The sequence below is a fragment of the Nematolebias whitei genome, chromosome 21, assembly GCF_014905685.2.
Source record: "Nematolebias whitei isolate Nwh7 chromosome 21, NemWhi1, whole genome shotgun sequence".
Classification (NCBI taxonomy): domain Eukaryota; kingdom Metazoa; phylum Chordata; class Actinopteri; order Cyprinodontiformes; family Rivulidae; genus Nematolebias; species Nematolebias whitei.
In genome coordinates, this window is record NC_056518.1 from 24,162,333 (window position 1) to 24,174,681 (window position 12,349).

At 36.3% G+C, this 12,349-nt stretch overlaps 1 protein-coding gene across 1 annotated transcript in view; it reads left to right on the forward strand.

Moving 5' to 3' along the window:
• alk (ALK receptor tyrosine kinase) overlaps window positions 1-12,349 on the forward strand; it is a 241,592-nt gene that overhangs the window by 16,236 nt on the left and 213,007 nt on the right. The window contains exon 3 of the mRNA XM_037695394.1: window positions 5,043-5,201. Within this exon, the coding sequence (XP_037551322.1) occupies window positions 5,043-5,201 (159 nt within the window). The remainder of the gene's footprint in view (window positions 1-5,042; window positions 5,202-12,349) is intronic.

Sequence of the window (12,349 nt, forward strand, 5' to 3'; positions counted from 1 at the left end):
TATATAATTATTTTGTTGTTGTTAAAAAGCAGCAATCAGACTCTAAAAGAACATGTCCTGAAGTTGAGTTGTATTGTGGAAGTGTCACCCTGCAGCAGTATGCAGGCCTGTGATTACTGAAAACCAGCTGGTCAGACTCTGGTGGGCGTTTCAATCAGTGTAAACTGAAATTGAATGTGCTTGTCTTTATCTACTTGAGCCAGAACAACTGCTTCACTCTGCTCAGCACAAGAATAAAGCCTTCTACAACTGGACACTCTCATTCCTCTACACAGACTTTTACTCAAGTAAAGATAGAAAAAAACCTTTGCTGCAACCGTGAACTTTTCTTTTTCTCCATACCTCATCAACTCTTAAGGTCACTGGCTGTGATGAGCTGTTGCAATCAGTGTTTTTGCCCAATGATAAGCTTCAAGTATAAAAAGATTCACGGTTCATGGCACTAAGTGCTCTGGAAGGTCTGCTGTGTTTTTTTTGTAAAGGCTCAGGTGGACTGCGGTAATTTAAGGGCACGTACAAAAAGCCTCAATGTGACCTTATTATTTAAAGCACCTTGTAAACCTTAGATTCAGCCCATAGATAACATTTTCCAAAAATCAATTTTTATTTTTTAAGTATTTTAAACTTGTGAGTTTAAACTTCTGAGAATCAAATGTGCCTGAATCTGAAGCATTTTTAACTAAAATATTTCTTGCTAAAGGTGAAGACGGGTGATGTTTTTGCTTGTTTGTCATATGAACCCTGTGATGAAGTTGCAACCTGTCCAGTGCTAGATGGATATACTTCTATAAGTTTCTAAATTTGGAAGACAACCAGATCCAAAGTCGGCTGCCACAGCCAACTAACATTTGCTGATATTCAGTCAACTCTTTTAGCAAGATATCTTCTGAACCACTTGATGGAGTTTAATAAAACTTAGAAACTGTTTTACTTTCAGTTTCTTTACCAAGTTTTCAACATGAGACTTAAAAGAGAGATGTGCATCGACCAAGATACCCAAGAATTTATAAGAATCGACAAACTCAATAGGGACACCATTCAACGATAAAATCAAAGGAAAGGCTGCTGGTACCAACTTCCTGTTTGAAAACAACATCCCTTTGGTTTTGTCAGCATTTAGCACAAGTTTGAGACGGAAAAAAAATCTGACTGATAATGTTGAAAGCAGACTGTAAAAGCTGCAAAACCTTAACAACTGTTAACAAAGTCCATGCTCAATAATCCAGGTATACAATCCAGCATTTTTCAGTCAGGTCATCTGGACAGCTTAGCAACTGTTCTAGCTCGACAATAAACATCTGCGTCATCAGCATATAAATGTAAGAATGCATCAAGAATGATGTGACCTACATTACTTATGTAGATTGTGAAGAGGGTGGGTCCTAAGACTGAACCTTGTGGTACACCATTGTTGACAGTTGCATAGCTGGAAGAAGTATCATTATTTTGTACACATTGCATCCGATCTGAGAGATAATTGGTGTGAGAAACCAATTTCAGAGAGCTTATGACATAAGATGTCATGGTCCACAGTGTCAAAAGCTTTAGACCGGTCTAAAGTGCAGCACAATAATCCTTAGCATCCAGTGCTTCAACAACAACATTAAAAACCTTCAACGAAGCAGTCGTTGTGTTGTTTCATGAAACCAGATTGTTGGGGAGGTAAGATTTTCAAAGAATCTAAATATTTCTTGACTTGAGAGTTTGTCAATTTTTCTAAAACCTGAACAAGAATAAAGAAGTTTAGAGATTGGTTGTTCAGTATAGTGGGGTCTCCTCCCGTTAATGGTAGAACAAAAGCTGTTTTCTAAGCGTTTAGAACAGCATAAAAGAAAACTATGACATAAAATGTGAATCACGTTTAGCTTTTTACCATCAGCATCAGGGAGTTATCATTAGTAAACATTTCCATGCTGGTGGTCAAGATCTAACGATGATTGTGACCTTTTTGCACAACACTTGAGTTCATGTCCTGCAGAGGGTTGGTGTGAAAAGTCATTTAAAAGTGACCAAGCTGTCTCAGAAGTGATTTACCAAACAACAGGGACAAGTCTTCATGAGGTTTGCAAACAGTGAACCAGGCCACATATACCAGATACAATTATTTTATTTATTTAAGCAGAATTTTATATAACAGCAACAACACATTTCTGTATTCTAATTCCGTTTCAAGTCAAGTGTGAGGAAAAATACCTTTTTTTTTATTAATAATTAATTGCCCTTAATACATTTGAAGAGATGCAAAGCCATTACATTATTTCTTTTCTTTTTTTCATGCCTTTAGTGGTTCCTAGATGTAGGTAAATGAAACTTTGGATGAGCAAAATGTGTTATTTCAAAGCAACTATGCCAAAAATACAAAACCAGCGCATACACATTTTTACCATCTCTGTTTTTGTGGAACTTTAGGATTCAAGGATTCAGTGATTTAAATAAAAAATAATAGTAAAAAAAAAAAAATGTCATACCAGCTCACATTTTGCATTTTATGGAACAAAATACCACAATATAAATATTTAACATATAAATGTTAAGGGAATGTTTCAGTAATAATCTTGGAGAAGTAACAGTTGCTGCCCATGCATATAAAAGGCTGAAAAGTAATTTCTAAATAATTTAAAGCTCATCATTTTGCAGCTAAAAAGTATTCACAAGTGGAAAACATTCAGGACAACTGCCAGTCGTTCCAGGAGTCTCGGCAAATTCACACCCAGGTCTGATTATGCAATGCTCTGAAGCTATAGAAAATAAAATAAAAAAAACAAGAAACTAAATCTCAGACTATGAAGGCCTCAGTTAGAACATTAAAAGTTAAAATTTATGATGGTACAATTAGAAAGCAACTAAATAAATGAGGCTTGATGGGAATGGATTCCAGGAAAAGCTTTTAAAAAAACATACTTTGACAGAGAGGAATGGTGGATTATGTAGGGTTATGAGCTGAGGGGCGAGCTAAAATTGATGAAGCAAAGTATGAACATGTGCTCAACAGTCTGTGGAGTGAATTTATGGAAATGCATAAAAAGAGATTTTAAAAGATGCATCAATATAAAGTGATTTAATATGGTGTGAAAACAATTTCCAACATTTTGTTGCCTACATATTTGAAATTTAATTTACATTTCACAACTTATGATTGCAAAGATGCATCTGAATAAACTACAAGACAAGTTCTTTAGACAGATGAGACCAAAGTAGAGATGTTTGACTGGAAAGCTGAGCAGAATAATAGAAACTAGTGAAACTGCATTTCCTGCAAAAATGTAATGTGAATGCTTATTGCAGAAGAACTTGCTGAAAAACAGCTGAAATAAGCTAAAAAAAAAAAGTGCTGAAATGTAGCTCAAATGGAAGAACAAGCCTAATTTAGCAGAAGGGAGTAGAAAGGACACATATTTACTGAATTAGGTTTAAACGAACAGAAGTGAGCATAAAAATTTGGAAATTAGCTAATAACAAGCTGAAATGAGCAAACAATATAGCTGAAAGGTAGATTAAATGGCAGAAAAGGGCTTACATTACACGAAGAAAGTGGAGAGAGCACATTTTTGCCAAAGTAGGTTGAAAACGTTATGAGTGCAAAAATGCGGAATTAGCTGAAAAAGCTAAAATTAGCATAAAACAGCTAAATAGTAGCTAAAATAGCAGGAAAATATGAAACTTGCTGAAATGAGCTGAAAGGAGCATAGCAAGCTGAAGTTAACAGAAAGAAGTTAGAAGAAGCACAAAAATGTTGTAGTTAGTAGAAACAATGTTAAGTACAAAACAGTCAAAAAAAAAAACTCCTAAAGTTAGCTGAAAGTAGCTGGAAATAATATTTAAATTTGCACAAGGAAGCTGAAAGAAGCTGAACCAGAACAAAATGTGAAAGGAGCAGTAAAAGGTTGTAAACAAATCTAAAGATTTGAAGTATGTAAAATGAGCTCAATTCATCTATGAGCAACAGCAGTGGCAGAAAAGGCTCTTTAGCTTTTTGAAAAAAAAAAAAAAAAAAGTTGCACCAATACCAAAAGTCATAGCACCCTTCTTCTGAACATTTTGATATAGGATATGTTGAAATGGCACAAAAATTGTGGAACGAGAATCGTACTGAAAAATGGATGGAAGCAAAATGGATCACAATAGTGTGAATGCTTCATAAGCGTTCATACAATAAAACTAAACTCAGAACACCACAAACGCCAACAGTTGGCACGGTGGTGGAGGGATGATGATTGGGGCTTTCAGATCTCAGATCACCACAAACACCAACAGTTGGCATGGTGGTGGAGGGATGATAATTGGGGCTTTCAGATCTCAGATCACCACAAACGCCAACAGTTGGCACAGTGGTGGAGGGATTATGATTGGGGCTTGATTTGTACTCTCAGTACTTGGTCATACTGTATTAAAGTATCTGTGTGCTGTTTCTTATAAATTCACATTCCTTGGTTTTTAGGCTTGTTCAGTGTTTTATTACCATTTCTGCATGCTGAACTCAGTCTAATTTAGATCACATTCATTTTGTTAGTAAAAATTGTCACAGGTTTTCAATTCGCTTCTTGAGCCCTAAAAGATGTTTACAAGAAGTATTTGTTTTTGGTTGCATGGTGGCCAAAGCCAGCTTTTTTATTAAAAAAACTTTAACTTGTTTAGCCATTCGCAGAAGGGGGAACTCTGACAATTATATGCAAACTTAGTTTTCAGCCTTGAGAGCTACGGAGTCTGTTTAGGTATTTTAAATTACTTCAGCTTTGGATTTTTAATCAAAAAGAGTAAATGTGCGGCATTCAGTAATTATTCCTTTTCCCCCTGTTTGTAAATGCAATTAATTTTTGTTCGATAATTGGAAGAACCTTTATAATTTATATTCATACAACTGGTTTAGTGGTTTTCAAACAAATTGCTCCTGTCACCACTCCTCGTTCCCAGTCAGCTCTAGCATGAACAATGTTTAGTATAACTGCAGAGGAAGTGATCTTCTTAATTCTTGTTAGTACTTATTTTATTCATTTATTTTTGGAGTATTTTATATTTTATCCAAATGTCTCTCATTTTATTAGATAACCAGTGTCCTGGAAACAGAAGAACATGCAACCAGCAGTTTAAGGATGCCCCAGAGTTCTCCTGGAGGATAGTGGCAACAGGCGGCCTGCAGGAAGATGGCAAAACCGAGAAGAATGCTGGAAGTCCACAGGGTTGGGAGGAAGGTAAGAATGAAGGTATCACGTCCCCCCAGTGGAGGGGAATTTCATATTTTAGTGAACGTTCTCAGTTTGTGCCTTGATCCTCTGCTCAAGTGAAGCTGTCTTCATCAGGGCAGTTAATCAAAGTTTATATTTTGTCATCTTTGAAAGCTTGTTGTGTGTTTTGCTTTAGCACATTCTGAGGCATGCTTGATTAAAGCCCAACCAAAATACACAAATATACAAATGGTTTGGATCAAACCGCTAATAACAGGAAGTTCAGCTGCAAAACGGTAAAGCAGCCTTGCTTGGATTAGATTTTTATACAGTTCTGATGCTTTAGACTTCTGCCTTCACTCCTCTCCATCCTTCAACATCATTTATTTTCATGCTGTATTATCTCATCTCCTCAGGTGATGGTAAAATGGAAGGGTCTATATATTTTCATGTTTTTTCTCTGTGATGCAGTACGCATTCTGAGACCAGATGGTTGGCGTGTTGGATGAAATGGGGGGGGGGGGGGGGGGAATTACCTTTACTGATGGATTACAGACATAAGTTGGACTGTAGCTATGACTGTCCTATGTGTCTACTTGTAGATGTGAAGTTTGATGTAGTTTTATAGTTTAGGTTTCAACAGGGGAGCTAAACTGGAAGATAGTAGGAGTAAAAATGTCCACTGGTGTATTTTTTTGTTTCATTTTTCTAATATTACTGTTTTTCCCCCCAAATAAATTAGTTTCATCAAGCTAATTAACATACAGTCCATTTCTTTCGTATGAGCACGTTATACAATGTTTGTACCAACTAGACAATTGCATTTATACTCATTGTGTGAATGTTTATGCAGCCTTTGCACAATTGTGATGCATTTTTCTTCCGTACATTTTTTGGCATCTTTCTACAACAATTTTTGTACTATTTCAACAAATCATATATCAAAATGTTCAGCTCCTTCAGGATAAGGGTGCTACAACTTTTGGCATTGGTGCAACTTTAGCTTTTTGAAGTATTTAGCCTTTTCTGCCTTTTTTTTTTCCTCATAGGAAATGAATTGAGCTCATTTTACATCCTTCAAATCTTTAGATCTGTTTACAACCTTTTACTGCTCCTTTCACATTTTGTTCTGCTTCAGCTTCTTTCAGCTTCCTTGTGCAAATTAAAAAAAAAAATGTCCAATTACTTTCAGCTAATTTCAGGTATTTTTTTCAGCTGTTTTGTGATCCTTTAAAAATTTTTCTAACTACTGGTACAACATTTCTGTGCTGCTTTTAACTTCTTTCTGCTAATTTCAGTTTGTTATGCTCCTTTCAGCGTATTTTTGCCAGATTCAACTTTTTATTTTATTTCAGCTACTATTTAGCTGTTTTTATGCTAATGTTTGCCTTTTCAGCTAATTCCACCTTTTACAGCCTATTTCAGCAAAAATGTTCTCTCCACCTTCCTCTGGTAATTATAGCTTCTTTCTGCAATTTTTAGCTACTTTTCAACTGTTTTATGTTAATTTCTGCTTTTTTCAGGTAATTTCCACTTTTTGTTTTCATTTCTGCTTCTTTCAGCCTAATTATACAAATATGTTATTTCTGCTTTCTTCTGCTAATTTAATTTTATTCTACCTTTTCAGCTAGGCTTTTAGCATATTTTAGCTAAATTCAGCTGTTTTCAGATACATTCAAGTTTTTCATGGTAATTTCTGCTACTTTCAAGCTAATTAAATTATTTCTGCTAATTTCAACTTGTTATGCTTCTTTCAGCTTATTTCTGCTAGTTTCAGTTATTTCAGCTACTATTTAGCTGTTTTTATACTAATATTAACTTTTTCAGCTAATTCCACCTTTTTTGCACTTGTTTCAACTTTTGTGTTCTTTCTGCTTTCTCCTGCTGGTTTATGCTTCTTCTACATTTTCAGCAATGTTTCAGCGTTTATTTATTTTTTGCTAATTTAAGCTGTTTATATATAAACATATATATATATATATATATATATATATATATATATATATATATATATATATATATACTCAAATGTCTACCTTTTTTGTGCCTTTTAATGATATCTAACTCCTAGCACTATTTTGTTTTAGTTACTTTTAAGAAAAACAAATGTGCAATTAAATTGTGTATTATTGTACATTTTGAAGGGAAACAAAAAAGGGGGAAACGAAGCTGATCAGAATTCAAGAAGTGGGCAGTCTCTTAAAAACAATGTTTATGCACTATCGTGCGCAACTCTTTCGTTAGCCACAATGCTGGAGTGTTTTGAATAATTGAGATGGGCAAGCTGCTGTCTCCACACATTTCACAAGCATTTTTCAAAAGGGATAAAAAAACAAAATGAATACTTAATGGCTGTGATCTGCAGGAATTGCTGGAGCCGTTTCCCACATCGCCCAATTCAGATGTGGTAAGATGTGCATCTTTAAAGCGGAGGCTTGTGGTACTTTGTCCAAAGATACAGGTAGTTCTATTTAACTTGTGCAGATGTGAGCAGAAAAATAATTAGGGTTACTTGGATCAAACACAGGAGCAGCAACAATAAAAAGCTTTCATTGTATGCTGATGTGGCTCTGTTGGTACAGCGGTGTTCTCAAATGAATAACTGAAGCTGTTTACAATCCAAATATTGGAATATGCCAATGCTGGAAGTTGCTGTCGTGATAAAACATGTTACATTCCTGAACACGGTATGCCTTTTTTGTTTGCTGTGTATTACTAACATGTAACTAAAACACAGTGCATTCTTCTTTTCAACAGCCTCAAATAGTAAAATGAGCATAAAAACTGTTCTGATCATGGATGTTCTTCGATACTTTAGCTCTGAGGTATGCATCAGCAACTGCAGAGGGGAATAAAGCTTCAAAATTGCACTTGCTGTTTCAAACTATACAACAAAGCAACACAATCTCTGCACTAACCAAATATCCTGCGATGCTAACTGATTGAAAATGAGTCGGCTCTGACGAGCGCAACACAGATTGTGAATTAGACTTCTGTGGATTCAAAACAAAGACTCACAATTATTTGAATGCATGCCCATGTGTTCCCCCAATGTCTGTAGCCAAAGACAGTGTGAATGTGATTACTCATTGATTTCTAGCTCTCATACAGATAATAAAGAAGCATGAGTTGGAGCTGAATGGCAGGAGGAGATATTGAGAAAGGTGCTGTTTGCCAGAGCAGTTTGATTCATTGGTGATAGAGTGGCCCTGAGGCCATCTGTCATCTGCCAACTCAAGGCGTCATCTGGATATTCTTAGCTGCTGTGAGCACTATAGGATTTAGGATAAGCATGCAAAATGTTGAACGCTTGCATTGGTTTACAGAGGCTAATTGTTTTCACTTACATTTTAGTTTATATGTAATGAACGTTGGTAGCTGTGGGTGATGACTTGCCTGTTTATGAATATTTCCAAATATTAAACTTTAAGCATAGTCTCTGTATTATGTTCAAGGCAACTCAAAGCAATACAGCAACCATACAAACATGCTAAAAGCTTAAACATAGATTTATAGTCTGTTGCAAATTCATGGCAACTGCAAAACATCCTAATACTGTTGCTTGCCTGCCACCAAAATGCAACAGCAGAAGATGGTATTTGTGGATGCCTGTGCCTGTTAAAACATTCTATTGAACCACTGAACAAAATTTGATCAAACTTGTACATGCAAATCTACTGATTACTTTCTGCTACGGAATATTTTTTGTAGTCTACCCAATTCAAGATGGCCACCATAGTTAGCCTTAGCTTTCGCAACTATAGATCAGTTTTATAGATATTCTGGGCTCAACTTTTGTGGTAGTAGATAAGAGCCATTCACAGCATGTATTCTGAGTGTGACATTTGGTGCTATCACATAGAATTGTGAATATTTATATTTCCGTAGTTTGACCAAAGAAATGGCTGCATCTTTGTAATTTTTCTACATTAGATGGTCTTAGTCAAAATCTTTGGCATGAAAGGCAGCAGATGGCATGCATTCATTCAAGGTATGCTAGACCTTTAGTTGTCTAAATGTATTTTCTAAATAGTTTCAGATTACTTTTTTTGTACATTAAAATGTTTTTAATACTTAGAAAATAAAAAAGGTGAGTTTACAATAAAATGAAAACTTGACCTCAATGGCACTTTCCACTAAAGAGACATTTGTTGTACGCACCACCTTAGAATCATATTACAAGTTGTAGAGAATATTAAATTCTAAGATGATCACCAGAGTAAACGATCGTCACATTTACTCTATTTCAGTTGTTTTTTTCACGTCTATTAAGCGCTGTGCTTTGGCAATCTTGTGCTGTTGCACTACTCAGTTAAAAGCAGGCAAAAACAGCAGAACAGGCAACACAGAAGCAGTACAACCTGGACATGGCTGTCTATAACACCACTTCCTGGTGAGCTCTCTAAGATTTTGGACATGACAATAAGATTTGCTCTTTCAAAGTCCTGCAGGGCAAATCTGTGAAGTTTATTGCAGCTCGTTCTTACTCATTACAAACTTCATATGAAGTTTCTCAAAGTTTGACGCAAAATGTGCCAGAAGAAAACTTGTTATTGTGTAGCTGTTTTCACCTCTGCCCAGTGAGATTGCATCCAGATAGATCAATGGTCTGCTTGCCACACAGACAGAAAAGCCTTCCAGCACTTTTTTTTGCACCCAGAAGCCCCTTTTATCTGAGCAAATAATTATGAACCATTACTTTGGATGAGAGGCAATTTGTTCTACTTATCTGTTTTAGAGCTAAAAAAAAAAAAAAGTCATTTGAAGCTAGACTGTACTTTGAGTTGGCTTCGTCCATCTGCAGCCTGACATATAAAGCACGGCTAAACAAGGACGTGGGGACAACTGTTTGCCACCATGGCAACAAATGACATATCAATGTTGGGCAACAATTAAGTCACTAATAAATGAATGAGTACTTTTAGTGAAAAACCTGAAACTTGTTTGGTTTCATGATCACTTCTCACATACCAGAGTATGAAACATGGTTACACACCTTAACTTTTATTGGTCAGACATACTCAAAACATTGATGGATTCACAGTGTGCACACACTTTCTGGCATAATTCAAGGATAAGTAAAATTAGCTAACTCTTTGGATTGCATGTTGCCATGACAATTCAAATTAAACAAACAAGCAAACTTGTGGGCAGCAGATAAATGGAGGAAAACTTTTCTGCTCTGGTGGGTTGGAGAATGCTACTGCCTTTTCAAAGCTGGTGTGTTGACCTTACAAACAAAATAGTTGTCAAATCAACAAAGATGGACTTATTATTTGTATCAAGCTTAAAAATAGCTGTACATGAAACCAAAAAGTAAAGGAGATATTCAGCTGTCTTTTTTTAAATTATCATATTCACTTTTTGTTTCTGTGAAACAGTGAAATTTGTGTGAATCGTACTGTTGGAAACAGTGAAGGGTTGTGCAGAACAGAAGTTTGGAAAATAAGTTGGACTTTATGCATAAAAAAGTGAGTTTGTTACTTTTACAAGCTACCATTTTTTTTATAAACTGTCCTCTTGTAAGTCAAAATACAAACAAATGGCATTAAGCTTTCCTGTATATCTGCCTTGAGAGCTGTTTTCCTGCTATTTTAGAAGAGGACTCGATTTCTCATTTCTATTGCATATTATTTTCATTAGGAATTTTTAAAGTTTGTAGTGAGTTACTTGTGTATAAAAATATAGGTGTTGTTTGTTGTTGGTTGTCCGAGGTAGCGTGAGGGACTGATCCTGGTAAGCGGAGGGAACAATTTTATCCACCACCAGGTGCAATGGCGAAGCTACCCCAATTTTTTGTGGAAACTACAAAACCGGATTCCAAAAAAGTTGGGACACTAAACAAATTGTGAATAAAAACTGAATGCAATGATGTGGAGATGGCAAATGTCAATATTTTATTCGTAATATAACATAGATGACAGATCAAAAGTTTAATCTGAGTAAATGTAACATTTTAAAGGAAAAATATATTGATTCAAAATTTCACAGTGTCAACAAATCACAAAAAAGTTGGGACAAGTAGCAATAAGTGGCTGGAAAAAGGAAATTGAGCATATAACGAACAGCTGGAATTCAATTCAATTCAATTCAATTCAAAAATACTTTATTAATCCCAGAGGGAAATTAAATATTAAATATTTAAATTTGGAAGACCAATTAACACTAATTAGGTCAATTGACAACATGGTTGGGTATAAAAAGAGCTTCTCAGAGTGTCAGTGTCTCTCAGAAGCCAAGATGGGAAGAGGATCACCAATTCCACCATTGTTGCGCAGAAAGATAGTGCAACAATACCAGAATGGTGTTACCCAGCATAAAATAGCAAAGACTTTTAAGTTATCATCATCAACTGTGCATAACAACATCAAAAGATTCAGAGAATCTGGAACAATCGCTGTGCGTAACGGTCAAGGCCGTAAAACTCTACTGGATGCTCGTGATCTCCGGGCCCTTAAACGTCACTGCACCTCAAACAGGAATGCCACTGTCAAGGAAATAGCAGAATGGGCTCAGGAATACTTCCAGAAAGCATTGTCAGTGAACACAATCCACCGTGCCATCCGCCGTTGCCAGCTGAAACTCTACAGTGCAAAGAGGAAGCCATTTCTAAGCAAGCTCCACAAGCTCAGACGTTTGCACTGGGCCAGGGGTCATTTAAAATGGAGTGTGGCAAAATGGAAGACTGTTCTGTGGTCAGATGAGTCACGATTTGAAGTTCTTTATGGAACACTGGGACGCCATGTCATCCGGACCAGAGAGGACAAGGATAGCCCAAGTTGTTATCAACGCTCCGTTCAGAAGCCTGCATCACTGATGGTATGGGGTTGCATGAGCGCTTGTGGCATGGGCAGCTTGCATGTCTGGAAAGGCACCATTAATGCAGAGAACTATGTTCAGGTTCTAGAACAACATATGCTCCCATCTAGACGTCATCTCTTTCAGGGAAGACCCTGCATTTTTCAACACGATAATGCCAGACCACATTCTGCAGCAATCACAACATCATGGCTACGTAGGAGAAGGATCCGGGTACTGAAATGGCCAGCCTGCAGTCCAGATCTTTCACCTATAGAGAACATTTGGTGCATCATAAAGAGGAAGGTGCGACAAAGAAGGCCCAAGACGATTGAACAGTTAGAGGCCTGTATTAGACATGAATGGGAGAGCATTCCTATTTCTAAACT